Genomic DNA, 24,754 nt, shown 5'->3' with positions numbered 1-24,754 from the left:
GCGGTTTTCACTGTTATATCCCTTCTCTTATTTTTTCTCAAGCTAAAGTGACAGCTAAAGTAAAAAAAAAGAGGAGTAAATAAATAAACGATTTTAATCGAACCGCAAGCGAAGAAGAAAACTATTCGAAAAGCTCCAGCCCATGATATACAAATCTTTCAGAATACCGTCCTCATATCTGAGGGTTGGCGACCACATTCTTCCAAGATACACGTTCTCAGGCTGTGGTGTTTACACTTAATTCTGTTCTTTATAAAATGGTCATTATTATACGTATTATCCGTTGCTTTATATGTTTGGTGTCTCTTGATATACATAATTAGGGAAAAGATAAGTCGTGGCGAATGTGTTCTCCGAAAGCGTAGACTGGCTTGTGACTTCGAGCCTTTATTTTTAACGTTTTTTTCCACTCGTAGTTTGAAAGTCAATATTCTCAAGCTGTTATAACTCTACAGACATTCATGATTAAAGTGAGCCGGAAACAGGTATCCTTAACAGTTATATATGGATTTATTTGCGATATATCAATAGTAATCGAACATGGGGGGAGGGAGTCTTTACTTAATATAGTCAGTTATAAAAAGACTAGATTTTTGAAGATCATGTTCAGACAGATTTATTTTAGATCTAGAAATACTGAATTGAAAGCTGCAGCTCGGGAGAAACAAATCCTAAACTATGGAAAACAACCAACATGCGCACAGGTAGACACACGAGAATGAATGAAGTTTGGTAAGGTCACACTAGATAATTCTCTTTCTTCTTCCATTTGGGTAAAGATTAGTTTTGTCAAGCATTTCTCACGGAGATTATGGTCATAGTTCAAATCACCACAAAACCTGTTATGGTTATTAAATTTCCGTTATGTCACAAAACGAATCTTCACCCACATTTATCCCGGGGCTTTGAATCCACGGCCGCAGCGGTGAAAGACAACTTGCAAAGAATGAATATGATAATTATTATTGTAATGATCATCGTCTTCATTATCAAGTCAATAAAACTGCCATTATTAACATCAATATCCCACCCTGACAACCATTTTCACCACTAACAGTGTTCTCTGGGTTCCTCATCCCACTGAAAGTCGGTGTATTGTTGTTTACATTCGTCCAGGGGGAAGAAACGCAAGAGGTTTTGTGATTTTAATAGGAAAAAATCCTAAATGTATAGACTTATGAAATGATACAAATAAATGCATTAATTTCATTATTAATTAATTTTCGTTTTTCAATTAATTTATATATTATAAAAAAATATTGATTTATATTTATGAACAATTATTTTTTAAGTAATCTTCCAATTTATATATTTAAAATATATATAAATATAAAAAAAAATCATAAAATACAACTGAGTTTAGTTACTTTCATAATTAAAGTTTCGGTCAAAAGTAGCGAGTGTGTGAGCAGCCTGAGGCAGCCTGCGGCGGCGTCGACTGAGAGACACAACACAAGTTATTACTGAGATAACTAACAGTATGTAACACGTAAGTCATAGTGACACTAGTAAAGTCTTAAAATGTCTTAAAATGACAGACAATTTGGTATTGAGTTTGCTTACGTAATAATGGACAAGCTCAACAAGGAGGCATCAGCGTAAACAAACTTGTGTCCAGTAGCAGTGACCTCGGCGTTACCCTCAGTAATCACTAGTGGACGATATAATGTTTAGAAGGTCCCACAAATCATTTGGGCGTTAGTACAATCTGTAATAGTCAAGTTAGGCTCGGGGGCGTAAAGTGCAGTGGTTCGTTCATGTTAAAATTAAGGTCGATAAAAGAGCTCCGCCTTCACCTGACCCAACATGCGACCCAGCCCACGCATGACGTCACAGTGTGAACAGGTCAAGAGGCTGCCCGGTTGTAGCCGTTTCTGTGTCAACAGGTGTCAAAATGCCCACTAATTGTGCAGTGTATGGGTGCAATTCTTTGTTCAAAAGAGGCGGGGAGATACGCTTTCATGCATTCCCTAATGATAAAAAACTAAAACGCAAGTGGGTTAACCTCTGCAAGAGAAAGGACTTCATCAATACTGCTACTGCTCGGATATGCAGTCGTCATTTTGAACCAACTGCGTATGTGAGAAATCTCAAATATGAATTACTTGGGGTTCCACCACCAAAATCACAAATAAAACTCAAAGAAGGCGCGTTACCAACACTACGCTTACCATCATCACAAGGTGAGTTGAGTTATTCAAAGTTGTGTCGATCAAGTCTCTTCTTTGGTGTAAATAACTAGCAATACTGAACATTTTGTAATAATAATTTGGGGTAAATATAGGGGCATCAGGCAGATCAAGGACCTCAGGGACGTTGGTCTTAGATCCAATTCCTGTGAACGCCTTCGATGCCTTTCTCGTGGCCGGCTAACCAACGAGCGCCGCCTAGCGTCAATGTCCTCCTGTGTGCTTGTGGTCAATGGTTTACCTGATGCTTTTTTATTTAGGTTGTGAACAGTTCCGTTTTCCTTAAATTTGGTCACAATAAGGTGAATTGATTTTGATGTTGGCGCTCTTCTTACGTTAAAAGGACAACAGTAGCGATGTTGGGTTTGTACCACAGATTTTGTTTCATATACAATTCGACGACTTTTACTTTTTGTGCTTTAGTGAAAACCATATTGTCGTAAACTCCCAAGTGTCTCCTTTAATTATCTGCAACCAAAACAAAAATATGTTAAATAATTACAATCACAGGTATTTAAAATTAGGTACTACATTTTATTGGCACACCCTGTATATACAAGGTACATACACTATTGATAGTTGAGAGTCTGAAAAAGTTTGCCCTGACAATCTTTTAACTTGTGAATTTTCCAACCTTTATCTGTGACCTCTAGTGGGGCAGGCATCTGCCAGTAATGTCCTTTGGTGTTTATAGATTTCTATTAAGTCACCCCTTGCCCATCTGTAGTACTGTGTAAGCTAGGCAGTTGAAGGTGTTCTAATTTCCCTGGATAACTGAGGTGCTGTAGTGCACAGTGGTGCCGTCTGTCTTTGAGGATGAGCATTTTAAATCAAAATCTGAGCACCTCATCAAGAAAGCTAAAGAATAAAATGTCAAAACTTAGAAAATAAAGACTTGACACTAGAAATTACAGTATACATTGTAAAGTTATTGCCAATTATAAAATTTTGGCCAGTGCATGACAAATTACATCACAGTACAGTATTACAGTATGTTTGTGTGAGTTTTGATATTAGCATAATGAACACAACAGGGAGGAAAGGAACTGTAGGTACTGTACTGGGTAATTGAGCACATGCCTGTAGAGGTAGTTATAATTTAAATACAGTACATAACTAAAATTGAAATGGTATTTTCTTCTTTTTCCTTTTCTTACCTGTTATTGCATGCTGTATATCTATATATTCTGCATCGCTCATTGCACTGACTGGTGTGTAATGTGATTGATTTAGTTTTAACTGATACCAAAACTTAATTTTCTTTATGTTAAAAAGTATATATTATTTTGTGAATTGGAATTGTGCAATAAAATATTTGAGATATCCCTTTGTAATGATGAGCAAATGGAGTGAAAAAGAGAATGGGAAGTAAAAGCTTAGGTCAGCATTTATTGCAAAAGTTTAGAGAAATCTTTTAAATTATGTTGTTACTATATATTTTGAAATGGATAAAATTATCGTTACGGTCATCCACCTATTTGGAAGTTGATTTTTTTCCTGATGATTTTTTATGTGTTTTGAACATCAGCAACTATCGGAAAAACATAATTTCATCCTAACCTAACCTAAAATTTGCTGGATGGCTGAAACGATAATGATATCATGAAATGTTCACGAACCTGAAATATTGTACTGTATAATTAAGTACAGTAGAATGATTGATAATCCCTGTGAAATAGTTTTGAAATTTTAAGTCACTGTTACTCAATGAGAAAATACATAAAGCAAATATATTATCCAATGATACTGAGCTATTGTAACAAACATATAAATTTCTTAGTAAATAAATGATGTTATCTTTTTAAATATAAGTGAGACTATTTCATAAATAATAAGGGACTGGGAAGAATTGTTAGGAGAATACAAGCATTCCTGTGTGTCTGAACAGATCCACTTCAGGTCCAACATGGTACCCCTGGCCATGGTCGGAAATTTCAACCTCTCGCAGTCTTTCGGCATAAATAGCATTTATTTAAGGAGTGAATAACATTTTGGAGGTTGTACATAAGCTGTCATGTTGACTATAGATGGTTGTCAACTTGTCTATAGAGTGGATTTAAATATTGAAAACTGTATACAAACCCAAAGTCTTATAAGAGTGTAATTTTATAGTAAATTGAAACATACTTATTTTTATTTTCAGATATTTCTGAATTTAGTTCAAGCATCATCAGGACCATGGCGGAAATTATTGACCTCTCAGATGATGACGTAAGTTTAGATGTGTCCGGCTAATGTATTATATTGCTGGTAAAGTTAGAGGGTGAGCTTATTTTCCTTCTTTCTGTGAGTTATAATTTTAATATCATTCCTTTAGGTTGGCATCAGATGTGAGTGTGTGTGTGGTGCTGTAGTGTGTTTTTCATGGTTGATGCTGTCCTTATCGACTAGCACTTGGTTTGACTCTTTAGGAATTAGTTCCCTTTGGCCCATGTTGCTGGGGATCTTGTTGGATCACTAAGTTATGAGGCATTTGTCTAAATAACTACTGTAGGGGGAATTGATTGCCGGAACTGAGGGCAACACCAGAATACTGTGTAGGAAAAGTTGGTTTATGTGTGTGTGTGTGTGATTGAATTAATTTAATACAAGATTTTGATACCTAAAAGTTAAGCTTAGTTATTGAATAAGTTCCAGATAAATTTTAATCCCTATTTTATCTCTAGGTTGTAATAGAAGAAATACCCAAAAGAAAAACGTCTTCTGGTGTGAAGAGGCCATTTCGCTGTTTAAACTCTGATTGTCGCACTGAGAAAGATTTAATTCGTGCTGAAGAATATATCCGTCGATATTTTGGGGTGCTGTCATATCCAAAGTAAGTTTCATTACTTTTTCATTGTAATGTACATATTGCCTTAGCTATTTTTTAAGCCATATTTATTGTAATATACTGTAGATGAGAACTTAAATTTTGTATTAGGATTTAGGTAGCCATTTAGTCACACAGAACTGACTAGAATGATCAGGACTTATATTGTACTGTACAGTACTATATGTATGAGAAAATTTTATCTTGGGCAGAGGTTCCCAACCTGTCGCTTATGAGCACCAGTGTTCATATAAGCATTGTAGAACACCGCCAGACTACCAGTGGTGCTTGCCAGCAACAGGTTGGGAGTCCCTTCTTTTGGCCTTCAAACTTGTTTTTTATACTTCCTCACATCACATCTCATGTCCCTAGTGTACTTAGGTTATATTGTGCTACAAGGAGCTACTTTTCACCTTTATTTTTTGCTCTTCCTTAAAATATGTAAAAAAAAATATGCCTAATTATGTGTAATATTTATTCTATATAAGACTAGTGACCTGTAACAATCATGAGTTTGTATTCCTCTTTAATTTTTAATATTTACCCCCCACCCCCCAAAAAAAATTAACACAGATGACCAGTATGCTTCTCAGTGAATTCATTGTGGGTGGAGTAGGTCATTTAGTTACCTCTAGTTCTCAGTGTTATGAGAGAGAACTAAACCCTCTGAACATTTGATGACTAATTAACTCCATATAGGAATCAATTCATAGTTTAATACCTGGTGAAGTTACTTCATATACTACTGTTGTATTTATTATGTCATCTTGCAGGAAAAAGCGAGTATGTTACAACTGCATGGGCGAGGCCAAGTCTCAACAAGATTCTTTGGTCGAGACTCTGCGTGCAAGACGACTACTGCTGGCGGAGAAGTTGCCACCCCCGAGAACGACTGTTGTGCTGACAGACTCTGACTCCGATCCTTCTGACAGTAAGTTTCAAGTGTATCTTGTTACCTGGTAGTAATTAACCACATAGTGGTAAACATATTTGTGCAGTTAAGCATTAAATCTTCTCCTTGTATCTTATCTATATTTGTCCTATGATTTATTTACACCTGATTATTATTGTTCTAATTCTCGCTCATCCATTTTATCCTTTCTTGTTTATCTATCTAATTCTCATCCATTTTTCTATATCATTGTTTTAGGTGGTACCCTCAGCGAAGAATCCGAGTATGAATATGAGTGTGACGATGGCAAGAGTCTTGAGGAAACCATCATTGAACTAACCCGGGAGTTGGGGTTGGATAGACAGATCACAGAAGGCACTAAGCATCTTGAGGAGCGACTCTTGGCCGTACAAGGTAACGATTTGGGTTATTACGGTCGTTTTTGGTCCTTGTTAATATTTTTTTATACCTTCTTCGTATTCATGTGCATTTTTTTATTGAAGAAAATTTGTGTCTGCTTATCGAATTTTTTCCTGCTGGTTGTGGAGGCCGATGGCAAAGGACGTGACATCGTATTTTGTAACTCAGTCTTCCATATTAGTTTCATTACATCAGATACAGTGCTTACCATAGTTGAGACTATTTTAAAGCGTGGAATTGTTATTCTCCACATACTGTAAATTCATTGTGCCATTTTGCTGTAATTTTAAAGTTAAATTACTGGTACAGTAGATGGAAGGGTTCGATAAATTTTGAAGTGAGCACTGTGACTCCTGTTGTCTTGGTAGGGTTGTCGAAATCCTTCGTCTGTTGTGTCATATTGTCTCACACAAAATCATTCAGATACTTTTTGGAGCGAGTGTACAGTATATGTCATATGCCATCTTTATAAAGAGTATACTGTATCTGAGATGTGCTGACCATCAGTCTTATGCACCAGGGTTAGTTAATTTTACAGTAATTCCCTGTTAAACTATACTCTATACTCTAGGGAAGATGGATTTGGATTATGAGAATTTTTCAGATTTTCTTGAGTGTGGTTCATTGGGCACGAAATAAAACTATTTATGGCCATTATATAAGAACATTTACAGTACCTATTAACCCTTGTACTATTATACAGGAAAAGTGAAACCATGCAAGCTTAGAAAATAACCATGAAACCTTGATGATGATTTGACGTAACATTGAACTCGGTAAACAAAGGCAGATCTGTTTTTTTATCATTTTATTAAATTGATTTTGATTAATATAAGTTTAATTTTTTGCAGAGGGTTTTGACAAATTACATACAGAAGAGTACTCAAAAATTGAAGCTGATCTTGACAATGTTCGCAAGGATTTCTACAACAACTTCCGTCCAGAAATTATGGTATTGTTGATTTATTTTTAGTAACATTAGAGAAACGTCCAATTTTGTGTTTTGTCATTTGCAGTATCTTTGTTTGGTAAAGCAAATGATACATGAATTCACACAAGTCATTTGGAATAAGATTGATACCTTAGTAAGAGAAGAAAGAGCAAGTTATTTCACTTATCTGTTGCCAAAAATAGCATGGGTAATTCCTTGATAAAAACAAGATCAATTTTTTTATATAAAGAAACAGCCTTTTTATGATGTATCGATCTTCATGAGTCACCTGCAAGGTTTACTCCCCCTGCACACCCCCTGGGTAGAGCCTGTCCGTGTTCTCTTGTAAACACATCCAGATTCAGATCCAATTCCATTTGTCTGAGAGGTAAGTGAGTACCCAGATCAGGAGTATGTGACTTGCATTGATCTCTTACACTCATTTCCATGCTTATGGTCAGACTGTCAGTACCTTTCATCTCATGTTGAGTAGATATACTTTAAAGGGATAAGTGGTTTTCATAATTTTCAGATTTTGTATATTATTATTACAATGTCCTGGCATATGCCACTTTGTTTTAGTTACATTTAACCTTTAATTAGACAAGGTGAAGGTTTTGAAGTTGACCTTCAGCTTTTTAGTGTATGCCATGCCATAAATTTGTGCAGTTGGTGGATCCAGATGTGAATTTGGATTTATCTACCAGGTAGTTGGAAAGGCTGCATTTTTAGTTTACTAACAGCATTTTGTTACAGTGGCAACCTGCTCTGGATATTGGGCCATCAAGCACCATCTTACAGCAGGATGGGGTGAGTGATGTTTCCTCTCTTTGTGCTTTATTCAACTCAATAATTTTTTATGTCCAGTTAACAGTTTTTGCTGTAAATATTACTCTGTGTTACCCTGTTGACAGTAGTCTGCTACCATGTGAAAATACCTATACTGTACTGTATTTTTTATAATGGGTAATTAGCTAAATATTTATGTATTTTTATCGTGTAAATTCATTTAGATATGTTCATGTGTAATTTTAAATTAATTGGTTGCACCATTATTGATCCCTTTCACTACCAATGACTTACTTTAGGTTGCTGGTTCACTGTTTTACTTACTCAAGATTCTCTGATTATAATTCAAAGAAATTGTAAAGATGATTATACATAGATATTAAGTCAACACCAGAGAATATTTAGTAAGATCTTATTCACTTTGTGTTCTGATTTATCTTTCTACTTTATGTTTTCTTTCCAAAGACCGGAGAGGTGATTGCAGAACCATCTGTATATTTCCCCACTGAGAACCTGCCTCCAGTTGGACCTCTGCATCGCTGGGAATTACAGCCCGATGAACTGGTGTTCTCCATGAAGTACTCCCTCTTTGCCCGCTGGGTCCAGGCACAAGTTATCGAGGTGGAAAAACGAGAAGTCAAGGTAAGGGTTAGTAAAAAAAAACTTTTTAATGTAATCTTCCAGTTTTGTTAAATATTGAAGCTTTTATATTTTAATTAATGTTCAGTTTAGTGAAAGGCTCTTATTATGGAAAGTTTGCTATATTTTTCAGAATACAACTTACAAGATCCGTTACAACCGTAATGCCAAAGGTTCAGGTCTTCCAAGGGTCATGCCCGGTCGTCAACTCGCGTATATTAATCCCTGTGCGACTCGTATCCCAGTTGGCACTCGTGTTATAGCGAAGTACAGAGATGAAGACCCCAAAAATACTACAATCTCTGGTTCATTTTATGTTGGTGTGGTGGCTGAGATTCCTACTGCAGCTAATAAATACAGGTGACTTCTCCTTTACCACATGTATGCCTTATCTAGTCTGTTTTACTGTATTTCACACCTAAGAATGATATGATACACTATTTTAATGAGTAATGTGATAAGGTTTGTTAAAGAACATTTATTCATCCTTGACCACACATACATACAGTACATACACACATGAGGGAAAAGATACTACTGAATATAGGTTAAAAGTCAACCATGCTGGGACTGAAATAATTTATTTTTTTCATATATGGCACAAGTACTGTACTGTATTTCTTAAGAGAATCAGTCATGACCTGGTACCATATGTCAATATTATTATAGGAACTTAACTGTTGAATTGAATTGAATTGAAACAGTTTATTTAGCCAGAAAAACACAGATACAGAGTGGATGATAATAACAATATTAACATGGCTGAACCAGTTGAGAGCCTGAGCTCTCTTTGGTGTAAATAAATGAGAGGTTAGGTGGCAGAGAGTGATTGCAGATACTTAATTGGAGGAAAACCCTCAAGTGGAAGACATTGCACAAGGAAGTTTGGGGACATGATCATGGTATATTGTAAGTGTGAGTTGATGTACAGCAACCATATTATCAAGATGAAGTTTTGTTTAGGCTACTCTGCAGTTTGGTGGAACATTGTGTGAGACACTGTATATCATATGAACAAGCAATGACAAACTGATAAATGTTTTGTCTTTTCAGATATTTGATCTTCTTTGATGACGGATATGCCCAGTATGTACTTCACTTTGACATACGAGTTGTAACTGAAAGCTCTGCTTGCCCTTGGGAGGATGTATCCTCTGACTCTCGGGAATTCATCAAGGAGTACCTGCAAATGTACCCAGAGAGACCCATGGTACGCCTTCAGAAGTGGAACTACGTCAAAACAGAGTGGAATGGTGATTATTACATTTACATATTTTAATGTTTAGACGGAGTATTTAATTTTTGACTTGTAGAGTTTTAGTGATCATGCCTGAATACAGTATGACTTAAGAAATCTGGATGTGTTAGGACTGAGACATTGATTGATTTATGTCATCCATTAACAATACAAATCTTTTCTAACAGGAAGATGGTGGAAGGCCCAAGTCAAGGAGGTTGATGGGTCACTAGTCAAAATGTTCTTTCCCTTGGATGGACGGTCAGAATGGATCTACAGAGGGTCGACTCGACTAAGTCCACTCTTCAACAAGAAGTTGAATATTCAGGCACAATCTGAACAGCCACTAAGAACCATCAGGAGACGTACGGCAGCCATCCCAGGAAGGGTGAGGTTTTTTTAGAGAGAACTTTTGCTTAAAGATCGTGTGTAACAAAGGACTCCTATAATACAAAATACATGAGTTCCTTATTGATATTCACAGGTCACTTGTCGGTTCAACTCTTAAGGTCTGCATCAATATTCTCTTTTCCAGTTCTATTCCCTGTGTGTGATAAAAGTTTAATAATCATGTACTTTATATAAGGAAACCTCCTGTGTTAACTTTCTTAAAGGTTCAGGTACATCATTTTTATAGATCTCATGAAGTTTAGGATCCCTGCTTTCTTGCACCTGATAAATAAACTCCCTAATTCTAACCTAACTTATCCTATCCTATTCCTTCCACATTGCATTGAGGTGTTTAATCATCAGGTGAAATAAGCAAAGGTTCCTCATCTTAAGTGAGATCCAATTTCTCTGATAAAAACTCATTTAAAAAAAAAAGCAAATGTATGAAATCTTAGAAGTTGGTCGCTCTGTGTGACATGTACAGTATAGCATTAAATTTACACCATTCCTGAAGTTTGTTGGTTCATAGTATTTACACAGTTCCTGAAGTACTGTGTAGAGAGCATATAAGATATCGGCACAACTTTGTTGTGGGTGAGATTCAGCCGTTACACCTCTGTTCTTCAGTAAGTCTTTGTTTGACTGTGAATTTCACCTGTAAGTTTAGTCTTCCCAGTCTATTACACATAAGGATTAAAATGTAGTAAATTTTCTCATTCATTCTGCAATTTTACAGATACTGTATATATTTTCTATTTTTATCTTCCACTATACATGTTATTTATCTTTATTTTTGTACCCCGTGTAGCTGTTTCTCATATTTCTAAACGTGTTACTTACAAATGGAATAACAGGAGGGTTAAATTCCAGGCTGTGGTGGAGTATGGAACGTTCGGTCAAGGCCAAGACCCAGACGCAGCTGTGCCTGGTAAATTTGTACAGCCTCCTGGTGTTGGTAAGTAAATTAAGACATGCATTTCTATTTACAGTATTTATTTATTTATTTTATTCATTTATTTATTTATTGATTTTGAGTATAATAATTCTTTTCTTGACAATTCCTTTACTTTTAAATAATCATTTAGATGTGACCGTCGTGTGAGCAATACACGGGTTGAATAACATGCTAATGATGATGATAAATATGATACTTAAGATGGTCCAGTGTAAGAAACAGGGAATTGAGATAAGAGATATGGAACTGAACAAAGATTTAGGGAGGGAATGGACCAGGATTTGTTAGGGTGGTGGGGATACAGAGAGAGAATGGGAAGTGAGATATCAGTGTGAAGAATGAGTGTGTCAGAGGGAGAGGAGGATGACCCAGAAGGTGGGGAAAAGGGTAAGGTGGAGGAAATGCCAGAAGTATGTGAGTGGATATGCACGTCCAAGTATCGAGAGTGCATGTGAGTGATTAAACAGGATGATAATGACTGGTTAATGGAGTTTTCAAAGCAGTTAGAGTGAATGGATGATGACACTTGAAGGAAGAGTCTTAGATTGAGATTGACTTCCACCTTGCCACAACATAGGATTGAAAAGAAAAATTATGATAAAAGGAATGTGAGGTAATAGATATATAAAATAACCTTAAGAGAAGGAAATATTTCACCAGGGTAGACTGCATAATTCTCTCCAATCACTTACATGTAAGGAGGTAAAGAAATGATAGGAATTCTTTTGTGTGAGAGAGGGAATTCGACATTGTCCAGAGTTATGGTCTCTTGGACATACCATAATGCCTCACAGTGGAGAGAATTGGCTGCTTACAAATTGCATATAGTGTTGTGAAATAGAACTGCTAATTATTTGCCTCTGATACTTTTGATTATAATGGATATTTATATGTTGCGGTTACAGAAACAACTGGTGAGAGGAGGTCTGTTGCACGAAAGAGTACATCTTCTCGACCAGGCACACCACCTAAGGAAGTACAAATCAGAGTGGAACAAGAATCCAAAGGCTTCACAAATGTAAGTTGTAAATGAAGGTGTTCACTCAAGATATAGAAAAGTGAGATACCTAACTGAGTATTTTCCTGAAGGTCCTTAAGTACTTGATATTGATATACAGACATATTATCTTATTTAGGAGGTGTTTGAGGAAACTGTGTGGATGCTTGGTTTTCATTTCAGGCTGGGAAATTACCTAGCCAGAACTGTGTTGACATCTTGTATTCTCACTCACTTACCACTTTCATTTAAATTTAATCATATAGTATTGGTATGGAATATTCCCATTACAGTAGTATATAAATTCTAAGCCACAATAGAATATGACTAAGAACTTTTAATTTGTCAAAGTTTTCAAAATGCACTGCCTCTTACTCTTAATGTGCAGTTTGAATTAAAATAGGTCTTCATATGTAAATGCCTTTACTTTTATATATCATAGACTTCTGTTTCTCATGATTTGTCTTTCCCAACAGAAACATTCTTTCCTGGAAAGGATTCTAAAGTTTATCTCACACGTGTGTGCAGCCAAGTGCCTTGGTGCTCAGGGAGACAGTATGGATAAACACAAAGGCCTTTCACCTCTCCTCTACCCACTCCTGTTTTCTTGGCACAGGTAAATAATAAATATACTTATCAGCACGAGTTAACATTGCTCATTGGTGAAAGCAATTTGGGGAGTTTTATGATTTGTTGGGTAAGTGAAGTGGGTTTGTTGGGAAGAGGGGGTTAGTTCCCAGTTAATGTTGAATTACATTAATGATGCATAATGTTGGTATTAGTTTTCTGTGTTTTCATGGATGGGATAATAAGGGAAATTATTGAAAGAATAAGAGAGAGATAGGTGCAAGTGTGGCAAATAATGACATAGAATGCAAGTAGGAAGTGAGTCAGTTGCTGGTTGCTGATAACACTGCTAGTGGGTGATACAGAAGAAAAGTTGCAAGTGTCGGTGAACAAAAGTGAAAGTACAGTATGTTTAGCAGGAGAAATTTTATAAAGAATGTCAGCTAAAGAAATTTAGATGAATAGAGTAGGGAGGCAGAGAGAAATGAATGTCATCTTGAATGGAGATAGAATGGAGGAAGTGAGATGTTGAAACAGACATCTGGTAGTGATTGTATCTGCAAATAGAACTGAGAGTGACATACTGAATTACAAAGTTGTGTGGGAAAAGAAAGTGCATTGAGAACTTTCTTGAAAATTTTGATTTATATGGTTACTTACCTTCACAGACAAATTGTGAAACAGCGTCGCAAGACTACCTCCAAAAACGAAGTATATTATGTAGGACCGTGTGGCCGGCGTCTGCGCTCCGTAGAGGAAGTATTTCGTTACCTCCGAGAAACAGAATCCAGACTGGAGATTGACTGCTTTACTTATGAGTTGTCTATTGATGTATCTCATGAGTGGGAGCCATTTAAACAGATTTTGAACATTGAGGTGAGTATACAACACATAACTGTAGCAAGGTCTAGCATGTAGCTACTTGTATGGGTTGAATTTAGGGACATTTCTTTCTATGTTGGTTCTTTTCAAATGTCTTCAAACTCTGCACAGTTATCTAATTGTGTAGTGCAGAGTATCCACTTTTTGTACTCCAGCAGTTTTTCAGGACATAAATTAGAACTTTGCCATTATGGTACTCCACCCATTACTAGTAGTCTCAGTTAAATTACTCATCACCCGCAAATCAGTTTCTTCCCCTATTCAGATGTGGTGCCACAGGAAAAGTCTGGCTCCTTTCTTGCTGGCTTTTCAAGTGTGCTGAGAGTCAATTCTCACATGGATGTGTGAGTGAATTTCTGCTAAGATTGCTGTAGTTACAATAATTCTCATGCATAAGGTATGAGAATTTTAAGGCTAGTAGGATAATAATTATTTCATATATTGTACAGGTATACACTGAAATACTGCAACAGGACTTAACCTAAGGCCACTCATGTCATCTGGCAAAACACACCATGATTAGGCTTTTTTTCCCCTGAGGTTAAGTGTTTGGTTATCCTTGACCATTCAACATGAAATTCACTGTATTGAATTTTAGTTGTTGAGAGTGTAAATTTTGCTGGCCAATTCATTGTCTTATCATGTAATATCTTATTGATTTCTTTTCAGGACTTGTCTAAAGGTGAAGAAAATGTCCCAATCTCATGTGTGAACTCCCTGGATGATACTCCTCCTCAACAGCTAACGTACTGTAATGTACGTCTCCCCACGGAACATGTACCTCTGAATTTAGATCCTGAGTTTCTGGTTTGTTGTGACTGCACTGATGACTGTCTGGTGAGTTTGTGAAAGTCATGGTTTGGATTCTCAATATATTTTTAGACATTCTTTTCTCTGAAGTTATTAAGGACCATTAGGCTGTCATAGCTTGGGACTAAAATTTAGTTTAGTTTTGTGGTAGCTTAGAGAACTGCTGTTGCTTAATGATACTAGTAAAGTAAACCCACGCTAATAATATGAGGTTTCTGTACACATTGATCTACCTCTCACCAAAGTGGAAGAAGAATAAAGATACTTAGATGACGAGACTGATAGACTTTAATATGGCTTCGGAGTTGTTCTCACTTGGTTCTTCTTGTTTGCATAGTCACTAGTGAAATGCTGAAAAGGAAGTAGATATACTAAACTCTTGCACTGCTATGGTTGATGTAGGATAACTAATTCTCTCTCTCTCTCTCCAGGACAAATCTAAGTGTTCTTGCTGGCAGCTGACGATACAGGGTACTCGCATCCTGGAGCGGCATGAGAACGATAGTGCTGGTTATCACTATCGCCGACTGTTTGAACAAGTTCAGAGTGGTATTTATGAATGTAACTCAAGGTGAGTTTATACAGGCAGGTATAGTACAGTAAATAGTTTTTAGAAATATCTCTTGTGTCAAATTGTACTTTGATATTGGAGAGCCAAAGATAACATAGAAATTCAAAACTTAAAATAGACTGGCATGAAGTGTATCAATAATGTTGAATACTCTGTAATTATAAAACCATAATAAGGTTTAGTTTTTCAATTTATGTAAAAGGCGATGGGGAAAAGTGTTCTGAACAACTTCTGAATGTAATAGAAGAGAGGGAGGTGGAGTTATCTTTCTTGTGACAGGGAGGCGTGGAAAATGTCAAGATGGAAGAGGAATAAAATGGTAAAGGAAACACTGTTGAGACGAGATGTAACTAAGATTAATGATGTTGATAAGGAACTTACAGTGGATGGAATCAGTAGAATTTCTCAGGTGATCTGGTCTAAGCACTTCGTAACTGATGTCAGATATGATGATCAGAACATCTTATGAGGTCTCACAGCTAAATCCTCAAAAACTTTCTTCTTCTTTTGCACATCATCATCATTTCACAGGCATTTTCCTTGCTTGTGTGGGTTCCTTCTTAACAAGTTGATATCCTCTGGGACTCTTGTATGAAAGTGAAGGATATTCTGTTTAATTTTAGATCCCAGTCACAAGTTAGCGCTCAAGCTTATGGTAACAACCTCAATACTTCTGCTGGCCATATACAGTACAGTTGCTCAATGAATAAATAAAGTTGGGTTTCAGGATCGGTCCCCCATTTTGGGGAATGTTCCAAAATGTCAGTACAGTATACTGGACACAGCTGGATCTACAAAACTCACTCCTCAAAGGATCAAAGCTGATGTTTAGGTCTGAAGCCACCATGGAGATGTAGGTGGTAGTGTTAAGTACAGTAGTAAATAAAGGGAATTTGTAAGTGATCCTGTGGGGGGTGGGGGGGGGAGGAGAGAAAGATAATGGCAATCTGAAGCTAAGGTAATACGTACAGAGAACGTAATGGACAAAGTCTGTTATATTATTTTCGTGTTATAACAGAAGGAAAAAAAATAGTGACTTCTCATTAGCATGTTTAAATTTTTGGAATAAAGTGTGCAGTACATGATGATTATTAATTGCAGTGAACTTCTTTTAACTACAGATGCAAGTGCAGTAGCCATTGTTTGAACCGTGTCGTACAACACCCGCTGAGATTAAAACTTCAGTTATTTAAGACAGCGAGACGAGGTTGGGGTGTTCGGACACTCCACGACATCCCGAGAGGAGGTTTTATCTGCGTCTACGTTGGCAGGATGTTAAATGAAGCTATTGCTAATGAGGTATATATTTTCACTCTTTAGTCAATACCATGTTTATGGAAGATCAGAACCGTTAAAAAAATGTTGGCTTCATTTTATAAACTTTTCTTGCCATTTTATTATTCCTTTTCATAATTTTTATATTTACTTTTTTCTGCTCTCATTGTACCTTATTCACATGCAGTACACAGACTCCAAGTTTTCTTCTGGTTGGTGATATTGAAACCCTCAGTATTAGCAGCTTACATGCATTTCACATTTGTTGCCTTTGGTCATTAAGTTTAACGCCTTTTTATCAGTCGAAAAGTGTGTACAGTTGTGTCATCTAACATGTTCACACTGCACCATTTGGCTGTTATAGGTCAGCCATCTTGGAATTATCTTGTCAATTCACACACCCAGTTAGGCAGTCAAGGAGAATATTCCAAATATTAAAAGATTATATGAAAATCAGTTGAGAATAATTTAAGGGGAATAAATCCTTATATGAGGAACTAAATCTCTTAAAATTTGCCAGGAAGGAAAAATAAATGGGGGAGATGACTACTATGCTGAGCTGGATTATATTGAGGTGATGGAGAATGCTAAAGAAGGATATGAAGAAGAGGCAACCAATCCTGATGATGATAATGGAAACAATTACCAGCCTGATGATAGAAATTTGGGTAAGTGCTGATTTAAGTACTTCTAAAATATTTTTCAGCGATCTTAAGCCACCCATAGGACAAGAGGTAAGCACTGTATCCACTGGTCGGTGTGGTAAAGATGTATGTTGGGCATAAAACTTATGTACAAGGAAGAAAATAAATGGGTAAAATCTCTAACCAGAATACAAGATATTGTATGGGCACAGGAACCTGAACAGCAGTGGGAATGCCATATTGCTGAAAGAACAGGTGAAGGAGGTTCTCAACTGGATGCCATGAGATTTAAAAAAAGCGGAAAAAGAGAAGGCGCTAGATGGATAGATGAAATCAGGAAATTTGCCGGTCCTCAATGTGCAGAAAAGGCTCATGACTGGAGATTGTAGAAGCTTAAGGGGGAGAGGCCTTCATCCACCATTGGATATATCCCTGCCCTTGCACAACTGACTACAGACCAGCTCGTGCATTTCATTTTGTCATAGAAAATTCTCTAAGAGATAATTTCTTGACTACAGGATCGGACTCCAACGAAAGTGATGGTTTCTACAGTGAGAATGAAGTTGACAACCCCAAAGAGGATCACGACTTTAATCAGCCATCACACATGAGAAAAGTTGGAGTTGCAAAGCGGGAAAAGTCTGCTCGTCTTCAAGAACGTGCCAAGCGCAAGAAAACTCTACTACCAGATATTGGTACGTAATACTGACCACAGTGGAGTCGCGATAATTTTCAAAATACAAATTCACGTTCATAAATTCGCGGGTACTGTACTACCTCTTTTATTTTCGCGGTCGAATGTTCCGAATTCACGTCTTGTTTATTTACTTAAGAAACCATAAAAATTTTGGAAATATCATTTAAATGCTCTTATGTGACATGATATAAAGAAAATATAATATAAAACTATAAAATAAGGAAAATGTGAAGTGGGAAGTGAATTCTGTGTGGGAAAGGTGGTGGGAGGTAGGGCTGGTGAGTGGCTGGACTGAGAGGACAACTCCCTTGACCTCTTTAACACATCATTATGCAGTTTCACCATACTTCCCATAGTACTGTATATACTCAAGTATAGTGCGAGTATTTATGATCAAATTTTTATGCAAAAACTATACATATACTGTATGTGTAGTATTTTTGAGTGATTAAAACTCATGCATTTCTTTGGATCGTTTATGGTGAAAGATAGCTGCGTGGTACAGTACAGTACATGTACACAGTAGGGTGACCCTACCAGTAAGCTCCTTTAACCTGGGTTTGCTTTCCATACCTTTAGATTCTTTCTTTATGTTGTTACACAAAGAGCAGAACCTCATTCACTATACAGTATGCCACTTTAAATCTACAAAACCTGTTACAAATGAAGATTTGTGGATAATTTTCTTTTTGTTTGCTTCTGTTTACATCGCTGGTGGCATTGTTGCCAACATAGACTCATCACTGTAGTCACATCCCCTTAGCCCTTTTTGCACCTAGGCTGAGCTGTGAGCTATGTTATAGTTATTTTTCAGTTCATAATTTTGGGTTTATGTACGTAATTTTCATATTTTTTTACTCGGTTACATGCAGAATGTGCAGTGAAAAATGAACGAACTAATTATCATACAATAAAATAACATAACTTCGTATGCAACAGCACGCTCAGCGGGTAAAGGGTGGGGTCAACAGAGTGTGGGATCTTAGCTGTTCTGAGCTGTTTCCCGTGTGTAGTGAAATGATTGACAAATACTTCATCGCCAAGCAGCCAAATGACAATGCCATATTTTATTTATTTATTTTTTTATTTATTCTTTACATTTAATGGAACAGTACAAGTACTGAATTATATTATTTTATAATATTCCTCACAGTTGAATATCTTATTCATAAAACATTTTGATAATATCCACCATAATGTGAATACCTGTACAGTAATTACAGTACAGGATGTACTGGTAATAAAAAATATTTAAATTTTGGTGCCTTTACTAAAGTTTATTTATACAGTAGGGTATAATAATAATATCCTTGGAAATTAACATTAATTGGGAGCATTATAAAGGGACATCCGACCATTATTATACTGTATATCTCCCATGGCACTGGGGGGAGGGAGAGAGGCAGTGTCCCAGCTGGGGGCTACACTAACTTCAATAATTTTTTTTTTATTTCATTACTTTTTATATGTTTTTGTTATATATGCCTACAATATTAAGTTTTGGTGTTACAATATACTGTTAAAGCTACTCTTAGGGATGAATCTAGCAAAATTTATGAATAGGAGTTGGTAACTCTGGTGGGAATTCAGTTTCAGAGTTGTTAACACTGTTCATTGCATCAGCTTTTGTGGTGGTGGTCAGAGCCAAGAAATGTTGGTGAATCTGGTGTCTTGCTACAAAATATGTCTAGGATTATACCTGGTGTTTCTTAAAAACTAGAGTCAAATTATACACAAAGTACGTGAAAAAATCAGTACTGTATTTTTTTTTCCCCCAAAATCAAGGTTCACGTTATACATGAGATAGTCTTATATATGAGTATATACTGTACAGCACTTAGGTTCATTTGGAGCCGGGTTAATAAAACAGTCTGATTAAATAATCAATTTTATGAGAATAAAAAAATCCCACACTCAACCCCAGATGGGCTATTGCGTCGTATTAGTTCCCAGTGCTTTGTTTATGGAATGCGATTGGTTGACCAGCGAGGCGCCACCAGTCCCATCCAGTGACATGCTGCTTGTCTCAATGTTGGTGTATTGGTGTCACCCAGAGGATGATTATGAGAGAAGGAACTGTATGTAGTGTAGAACTACTTTTTGTACAGTATCTTTTGATTTATTATGTACAATGTTTTGTGTTTATTAAAGCAGTTTTGATACAGTTTGTATATTTGTTGGCATCCAGAACCAAATTACTGGTAATTATTTCCATTTAAATCAATTAAATTATAATTCACAATATGATAATTCACGGTCTTCTGGAACCTAACCCACGAATTATTGCGACTCCACTCTGTTCTGCTTGTAGACAAGGTCAATGAAAAAGAATGTTTGAATTTTAATATACAGTATAACCATTTAAAATCAGGACATACTATTGCAATGCCCCTGTATAATACTGTAGCGCATTTTAGCCCTTGTACCCTGTACCTCCGACTATTACTGTATCATAATAATACTGACATCTACTTCATGTTCTTTTGGCTGTAGCTGAATTGAACATTTTTTTTTTAATCAGCTACTTTTTTTTTTTAGAAACATATAAATATTGTTATTATAAAACAATATATATTTGTTTTATCATTTTCCAATGCATTTTTGTTTTAAACATACAGTATGTACATGTATATGTTAGTTTACTGTAATTAGTATAAAACAGAATATATTTATTAGTTATTTTTATGCATGTGCAGTATGTATTTTACTGTATATTTTGTTTAATGGTGACTGTCACTTGTATAGGTAAGGAAGATGGTAGTGGGTCAGGCTCGGCTGCTGCCTCAGATGAAGACAACAATAAAAAAAACAAGAAAAAGGAAAATGGAAAAAGTCAAAAGAAGAGAGCAGAAAAGGAAGACAAAAAAGATGATAATATGAATAAGAAGGAGGAGGAGAAGGAAGAAGAGAAAAAGTCTAATGAAGCGGCGGAGGAGGAGAAAAGAGACGGGTCAGAGTCTTCGGATGGTTTAGATGATCAATCAGATGAGGGAGAAGATGAGGCTGGTAAGAGTAGACAGTGGTAACGTTAATGTCAGCATAGAAGGAAGTAAAAAAAAGTCATATGTTTTTGCTCTAAGTTTGCCAATAGTAATGTATATTAATAACAGTATTAAAAAAATGAATACCGTACCCACTTTGAGATACTGTATCACTAGGAGTTAATTCGTTTCTTTTTGAACTTACATATTTATATTTTTTTTTTCCTAGACCTAACTGAATATATTCACCCCAAAGTCAAAGTATGGAAGTTATTTTGTTTGCTAGAGTCAACCCATTAACTGCCCGTCTTTCTTAATCTAATTAATGGATGTTTTTCTCCCTAAGTGATTGCCTGAGAAATCTTTTTTTTTTTCCTGCAAATCTGTTTCTTTCCCCGTGGACATTATGACTCTCCTGGTAACCCATACAAAATATCTTTAAACCTAGGGTAGTTCTTTACTAATTTACACCTTCAGTGAAGCATTAATCCTTTTATCTCTGCCCTGATCTTTCCCCAATGATGCTGTGTGAGGGGCTGAGGTAATCCTGCCTCTGGTGCAATTTATTATCAGTTTTCCCGTTATTTTTGTCAGATGAGAAACAGCGGCGGCCACAGACTTTTGTACCGAGTCAGTTATTAGCCTCGGCCAATGTGGTTAGACCAAACCAAAGTGTCCGTGATTACTTTGGCAAGGATGAAGCTGTATACATCATGGATGCCAAGCACACTGGCAACATTGGCCGCTTTCTCAATGTAAGTATGTTATGCACCTTGGGGTCTATGTTTATCACCAAAATCTTCCAGATTGGTTTATAGGGTCACTAAATTGACAATTGTGCCCATCTCTGGAACATAGTAAACAGGTAATACAGAGCTCAAAAGCCTTAGTATCCTGTAACTTATTAATTTTAATTTCCATGTATTCCACATCCACAACATTCTCCTGCAGCATAGTCCCGGCAGAAACCATTGATTTGTGTTATACGGAGCTCCTGGGAAACCAGTGTTAGATATACTATCTAAGGTGTTCATCAAAGGGATTCTTTTATTAAAAAAAAAAATTCTTCACAAATCAAAATGCTGATATTTTCAGCCCCTTGGTCATAATTTTTGTAACAAATTAAATATATATATATTACAGAGTTTTTAAAGTAACATGAAGAAAATGTGCATAGTTAATTGATTGATAATGCTTATTTTTCCCCAGCATTCCTGTGAACCCAACGTGTTTGTCCAGAATGTCTTCGTGGATACTCATGACCTTAGATTCCCCTGGGTTGCATTTTTTGCCATAAGTAACATCCGGGCAGGCACAGAACTGACCTGGGATTACAACTATGAGGTTGACAGTGTCCCGGGCAAGGTCAAGTACTGTTACTGTGGGGCAAGAAAGTGCCGAGGAAGATTACTCTAATGTGTTTTTCTGATACTGAAGCTCGTTAAAAAAAATAAAAATACATAGCAGTGTATCTCCTGTGGTGCTTGAAGTATTATTGAAGATTAAATTAACACTGTATAATTAATCATTTTGTTCAGCCTCAAGAATCTACAATGCTTGAGACTCAACTCTCCAGATTTCTGATTTTTCTGGATACACTTTATGTACTTATAGGCAGCCTTACTGTTGGCAGGTTTTTTTTAACTAGTTTTCAATCAGTTTTGAAACTGTTTGGGTTTTTCTGTAATCATTGGTCCAGAAATAAGACTGTTGTTGGCAATACCACTCACACATCACTTTATCATGGTCCACAGATTTTGTAGTGTTGATACTCAGAAATTCCTTTGTTTGTGTCACTTTCAGCTTGCACTTTATTTCCTAGAGTAATCACTTGGCATTGATTTCTTACTAGATGCCATAGTGAGGGTAAGTTAAATGTGAAATAAATAAAAATTCTTGGAGGTACTGTGAGCTTCCTCCTGCTGAAGGTTGACGAGGACTGGAACCTCTCAGAATATCTAAGATGGGCACGCAGTTGGAAATCAGGAAGCACCACTGATGTCCTACACCCACTCCTTCTGAAACTGTCCTTTAAAATTTCTGAAGATTTTTCAGAGGTCGAGAACAGCAGGAATCATGATTAAATTTTATTTTGTTATAATGTTTGAAGAATAATGTGCGCTTAATACCTTTACTAATGTGCACTGACAGATTTCTAAATGGCAGGTTGGGGGAGGGGTGCACTTGTAGATCCAACTGCCAGTAGGGTGTTCAGTTATTAAAGAACATTAAAACACCCAGGCTTTCATGTTAGAGGACTAATGATATATAAAAGATTCAATATAAACATTGTATTTCCTTTAATATATTGTAGTGCCCCCTCATACCCATCAGTCCTACTGTATTATTGCAGTATTTTGATATTTTTATGAGCAAAATAGGAGGAATTTTAGCATGACTGTTCATTGCTACAAATTTTCAGATATAAATATAAATTTGATTGTCTTCATTTATACCACAATAGCTAGTCCTATTTTGTCCAAGATTTATGAAACTTCCAAAAATAAAGTAAATCCTTTTTAAATGCAGTTTATTTGCAAGTTGATATACCTCATTATAAAATGAAAGTTTGATCTGTACCAAGTGTAAAGCTAAAAATATTTTCCAGAATTATTGCCTCAAATGATTTTACAAGGTTGGTTAGATATATTTTCTGGTCATACCAAATATGTGGCTTTGCAAATGGTCACTAGTTCAGTTACCAACTGGACTGGAACATTGGGTTACCCAATATGTAAACTATACAGTACCCTCATGCACTCGACAAATTATTACACCATCAGGTGCACAAGCCAATGGGGGTACAGTCCTTCAGTGAACTAGCATCCTGCCAAGGAGATGGAATACAGTACCCCACCAGTTTGTGAATGCTAGGAATTAGATCAGCACCTACCAAGCAATATTGCATCGTGGCAGGAAAACGTGCTTGGAAAAAAATTACTTTGCGAGATCACACTTAAAAAAACAATATTTCATGTTAAGTTTTAAGAATAGGTACAATTGGCCACAAACCTTAACCTGAAATATTACAGTACCTTATTACTCTATCTGCTTTCTCCAAAATCAAAGGAATTCTACCTTGGCCAACTCGGCAACCAAAATTCACAAAAATAATTTTCTTATTCTCATTTGTTCTCAAGCCAAGGTGAGCTGTGACCGTTGTCAGTGAATTGCTTTGCTAAAATCATTGCTTGTTTTACTGGCTAATACCTGACCTGCAAATACTGCTGTTTACTATTAATTGTAATGAAAAACTTTGTATCCCAACACATGCTTTATAAGTCGGAAAAAGAGTAGATAACAAATTTAGAACAATTTTAAAATACTGTATAACTGAATAACCAACACTCAACCTTCCAATAAGTTTTGTGAAATGGTGTGCCAGTTTTAGCTCCCCAATGGTGGGACTGTATAGTATTTGTTACTTGTACAGTATTTAGACATTTGACCTATGGAATTACTGTTACCCCTGTTTATCCATATTGTTTCTACAATACCTGTATTTAGTAAGTTAAACTCATGATTAACAATATCACTAATGCTAAACAAATTGAGTATTGTACTGTACATGATACTGCAGCTCCAAAGAAAAAATCACTCAGACTTATAAATATCACCAATGTGGACAATACCTTAGCTAATGATGGAAGAAATGATAATGATACAAATATTGGTGTCTGTACTTGGCTAATAAGGGAGTGAGCACCATTCTGAGGTACAGTACATTCAATGTTCTCTTTGAAGAGTCATTGTACAGTCACAGATTGTGATCATTCATAATTCACATACGACATGTGTTCTTTACTTGTGGTCATCCACTATCAAAGTTTTACTACTTATAGTCTCAAGATATCTGCAAGGTTCAAGTTCATGATACAAATACTATACAGTAAATATGTACAACCCTACCATTTTACGAGAACAGGAATTGCAGTGTTAATTTGAAATAAATAGAAACCCTCTGTAAAGATACTTTCTGGAACAAGTGTATACACCTACTGTTGAAGAAATGAAGGGTCATACAGTACAGTATTTGAAAAACCAGCAACACATATTTCTGAAATGTTTAGGGATGAAGA

At 36.2% G+C, this 24,754-nt stretch overlaps 1 protein-coding gene across 5 annotated transcripts; it reads left to right on the top strand.

Moving 5' to 3' along the window:
• The first annotated feature begins 1,392 nt into the window (after nt 1-1,392).
• On the top strand, nt 1,393-23,199 carry LOC121855413 (histone-lysine N-methyltransferase eggless-like). Of its 5 annotated transcripts, XM_042350320.1 has the most exons (24): nt 1,522-2,183; nt 4,333-4,400; nt 4,856-5,004; nt 5,772-5,929; nt 6,149-6,304; nt 7,162-7,262; nt 7,998-8,051; nt 8,496-8,678; nt 8,803-9,029; nt 9,723-9,922; nt 10,095-10,294; nt 11,167-11,251; nt 12,157-12,269; nt 12,725-12,864; nt 13,484-13,691; nt 14,367-14,534; nt 14,939-15,078; nt 16,200-16,377; nt 16,874-17,021; nt 17,516-17,692; nt 20,440-20,700; nt 21,270-21,430; nt 21,885-22,115; nt 22,153-23,199. In XM_042350320.1, the coding sequence occupies exons 1-23, from the start codon at nt 1,895-1,897 to the stop codon at nt 22,089-22,091; spliced, it is 3,771 nt and encodes a 1,256-aa protein (XP_042206254.1). In that variant the 5' UTR covers nt 1,522-1,894; the 3' UTR covers nt 22,092-22,115; nt 22,153-23,199. The 5 variants fall into 5 exon arrangements, with proteins under 5 accessions (XP_042206258.1, XP_042206256.1, XP_042206254.1 ...); XM_042350324.1 differs by lacking the exon at nt 1,522-2,183 and adding an exon at nt 1,393-1,489 and having other exon boundaries at nt 21,885-23,199; XM_042350319.1 differs by having other exon boundaries at nt 21,885-23,199.
• The last annotated feature ends 1,555 nt before the right edge of the window (nt 23,200-24,754 follow it).

This window comes from Homarus americanus, unplaced genomic scaffold, assembly GCF_018991925.1.
Source record: "Homarus americanus isolate GMGI-L3 unplaced genomic scaffold, GMGI_Hamer_2.0 scaffold45299, whole genome shotgun sequence".
In the NCBI taxonomy this organism is placed as follows: Eukaryota; Metazoa; Arthropoda; class Malacostraca; order Decapoda; family Nephropidae; genus Homarus; species Homarus americanus.
The sequence above is the reverse complement of the archived record's forward strand: the minus strand, read 5'-3'. Positions and strand labels throughout refer to the sequence as shown.

Coding starts and splice junctions, on each gene's coding strand:
- LOC121855413 (XM_042350320.1), top strand. CDS start 1,895: ATGCCCACTAATTGTGCAGTGTATGGGTGCAATTCTTTGTTCAAAAGA. Junction 14,535..14,938: donor ACTGCACTGATGACTGTCTG/GTGAGTTTGTGA, acceptor CTCTCTCTCCAG/GACAAATCTAAGTGTTCTTG. Junction 21,431..21,884: donor ACATTGGCCGCTTTCTCAAT/GTAAGTATGTTA, acceptor ATTTTTCCCCAG/CATTCCTGTGAACCCAACGT.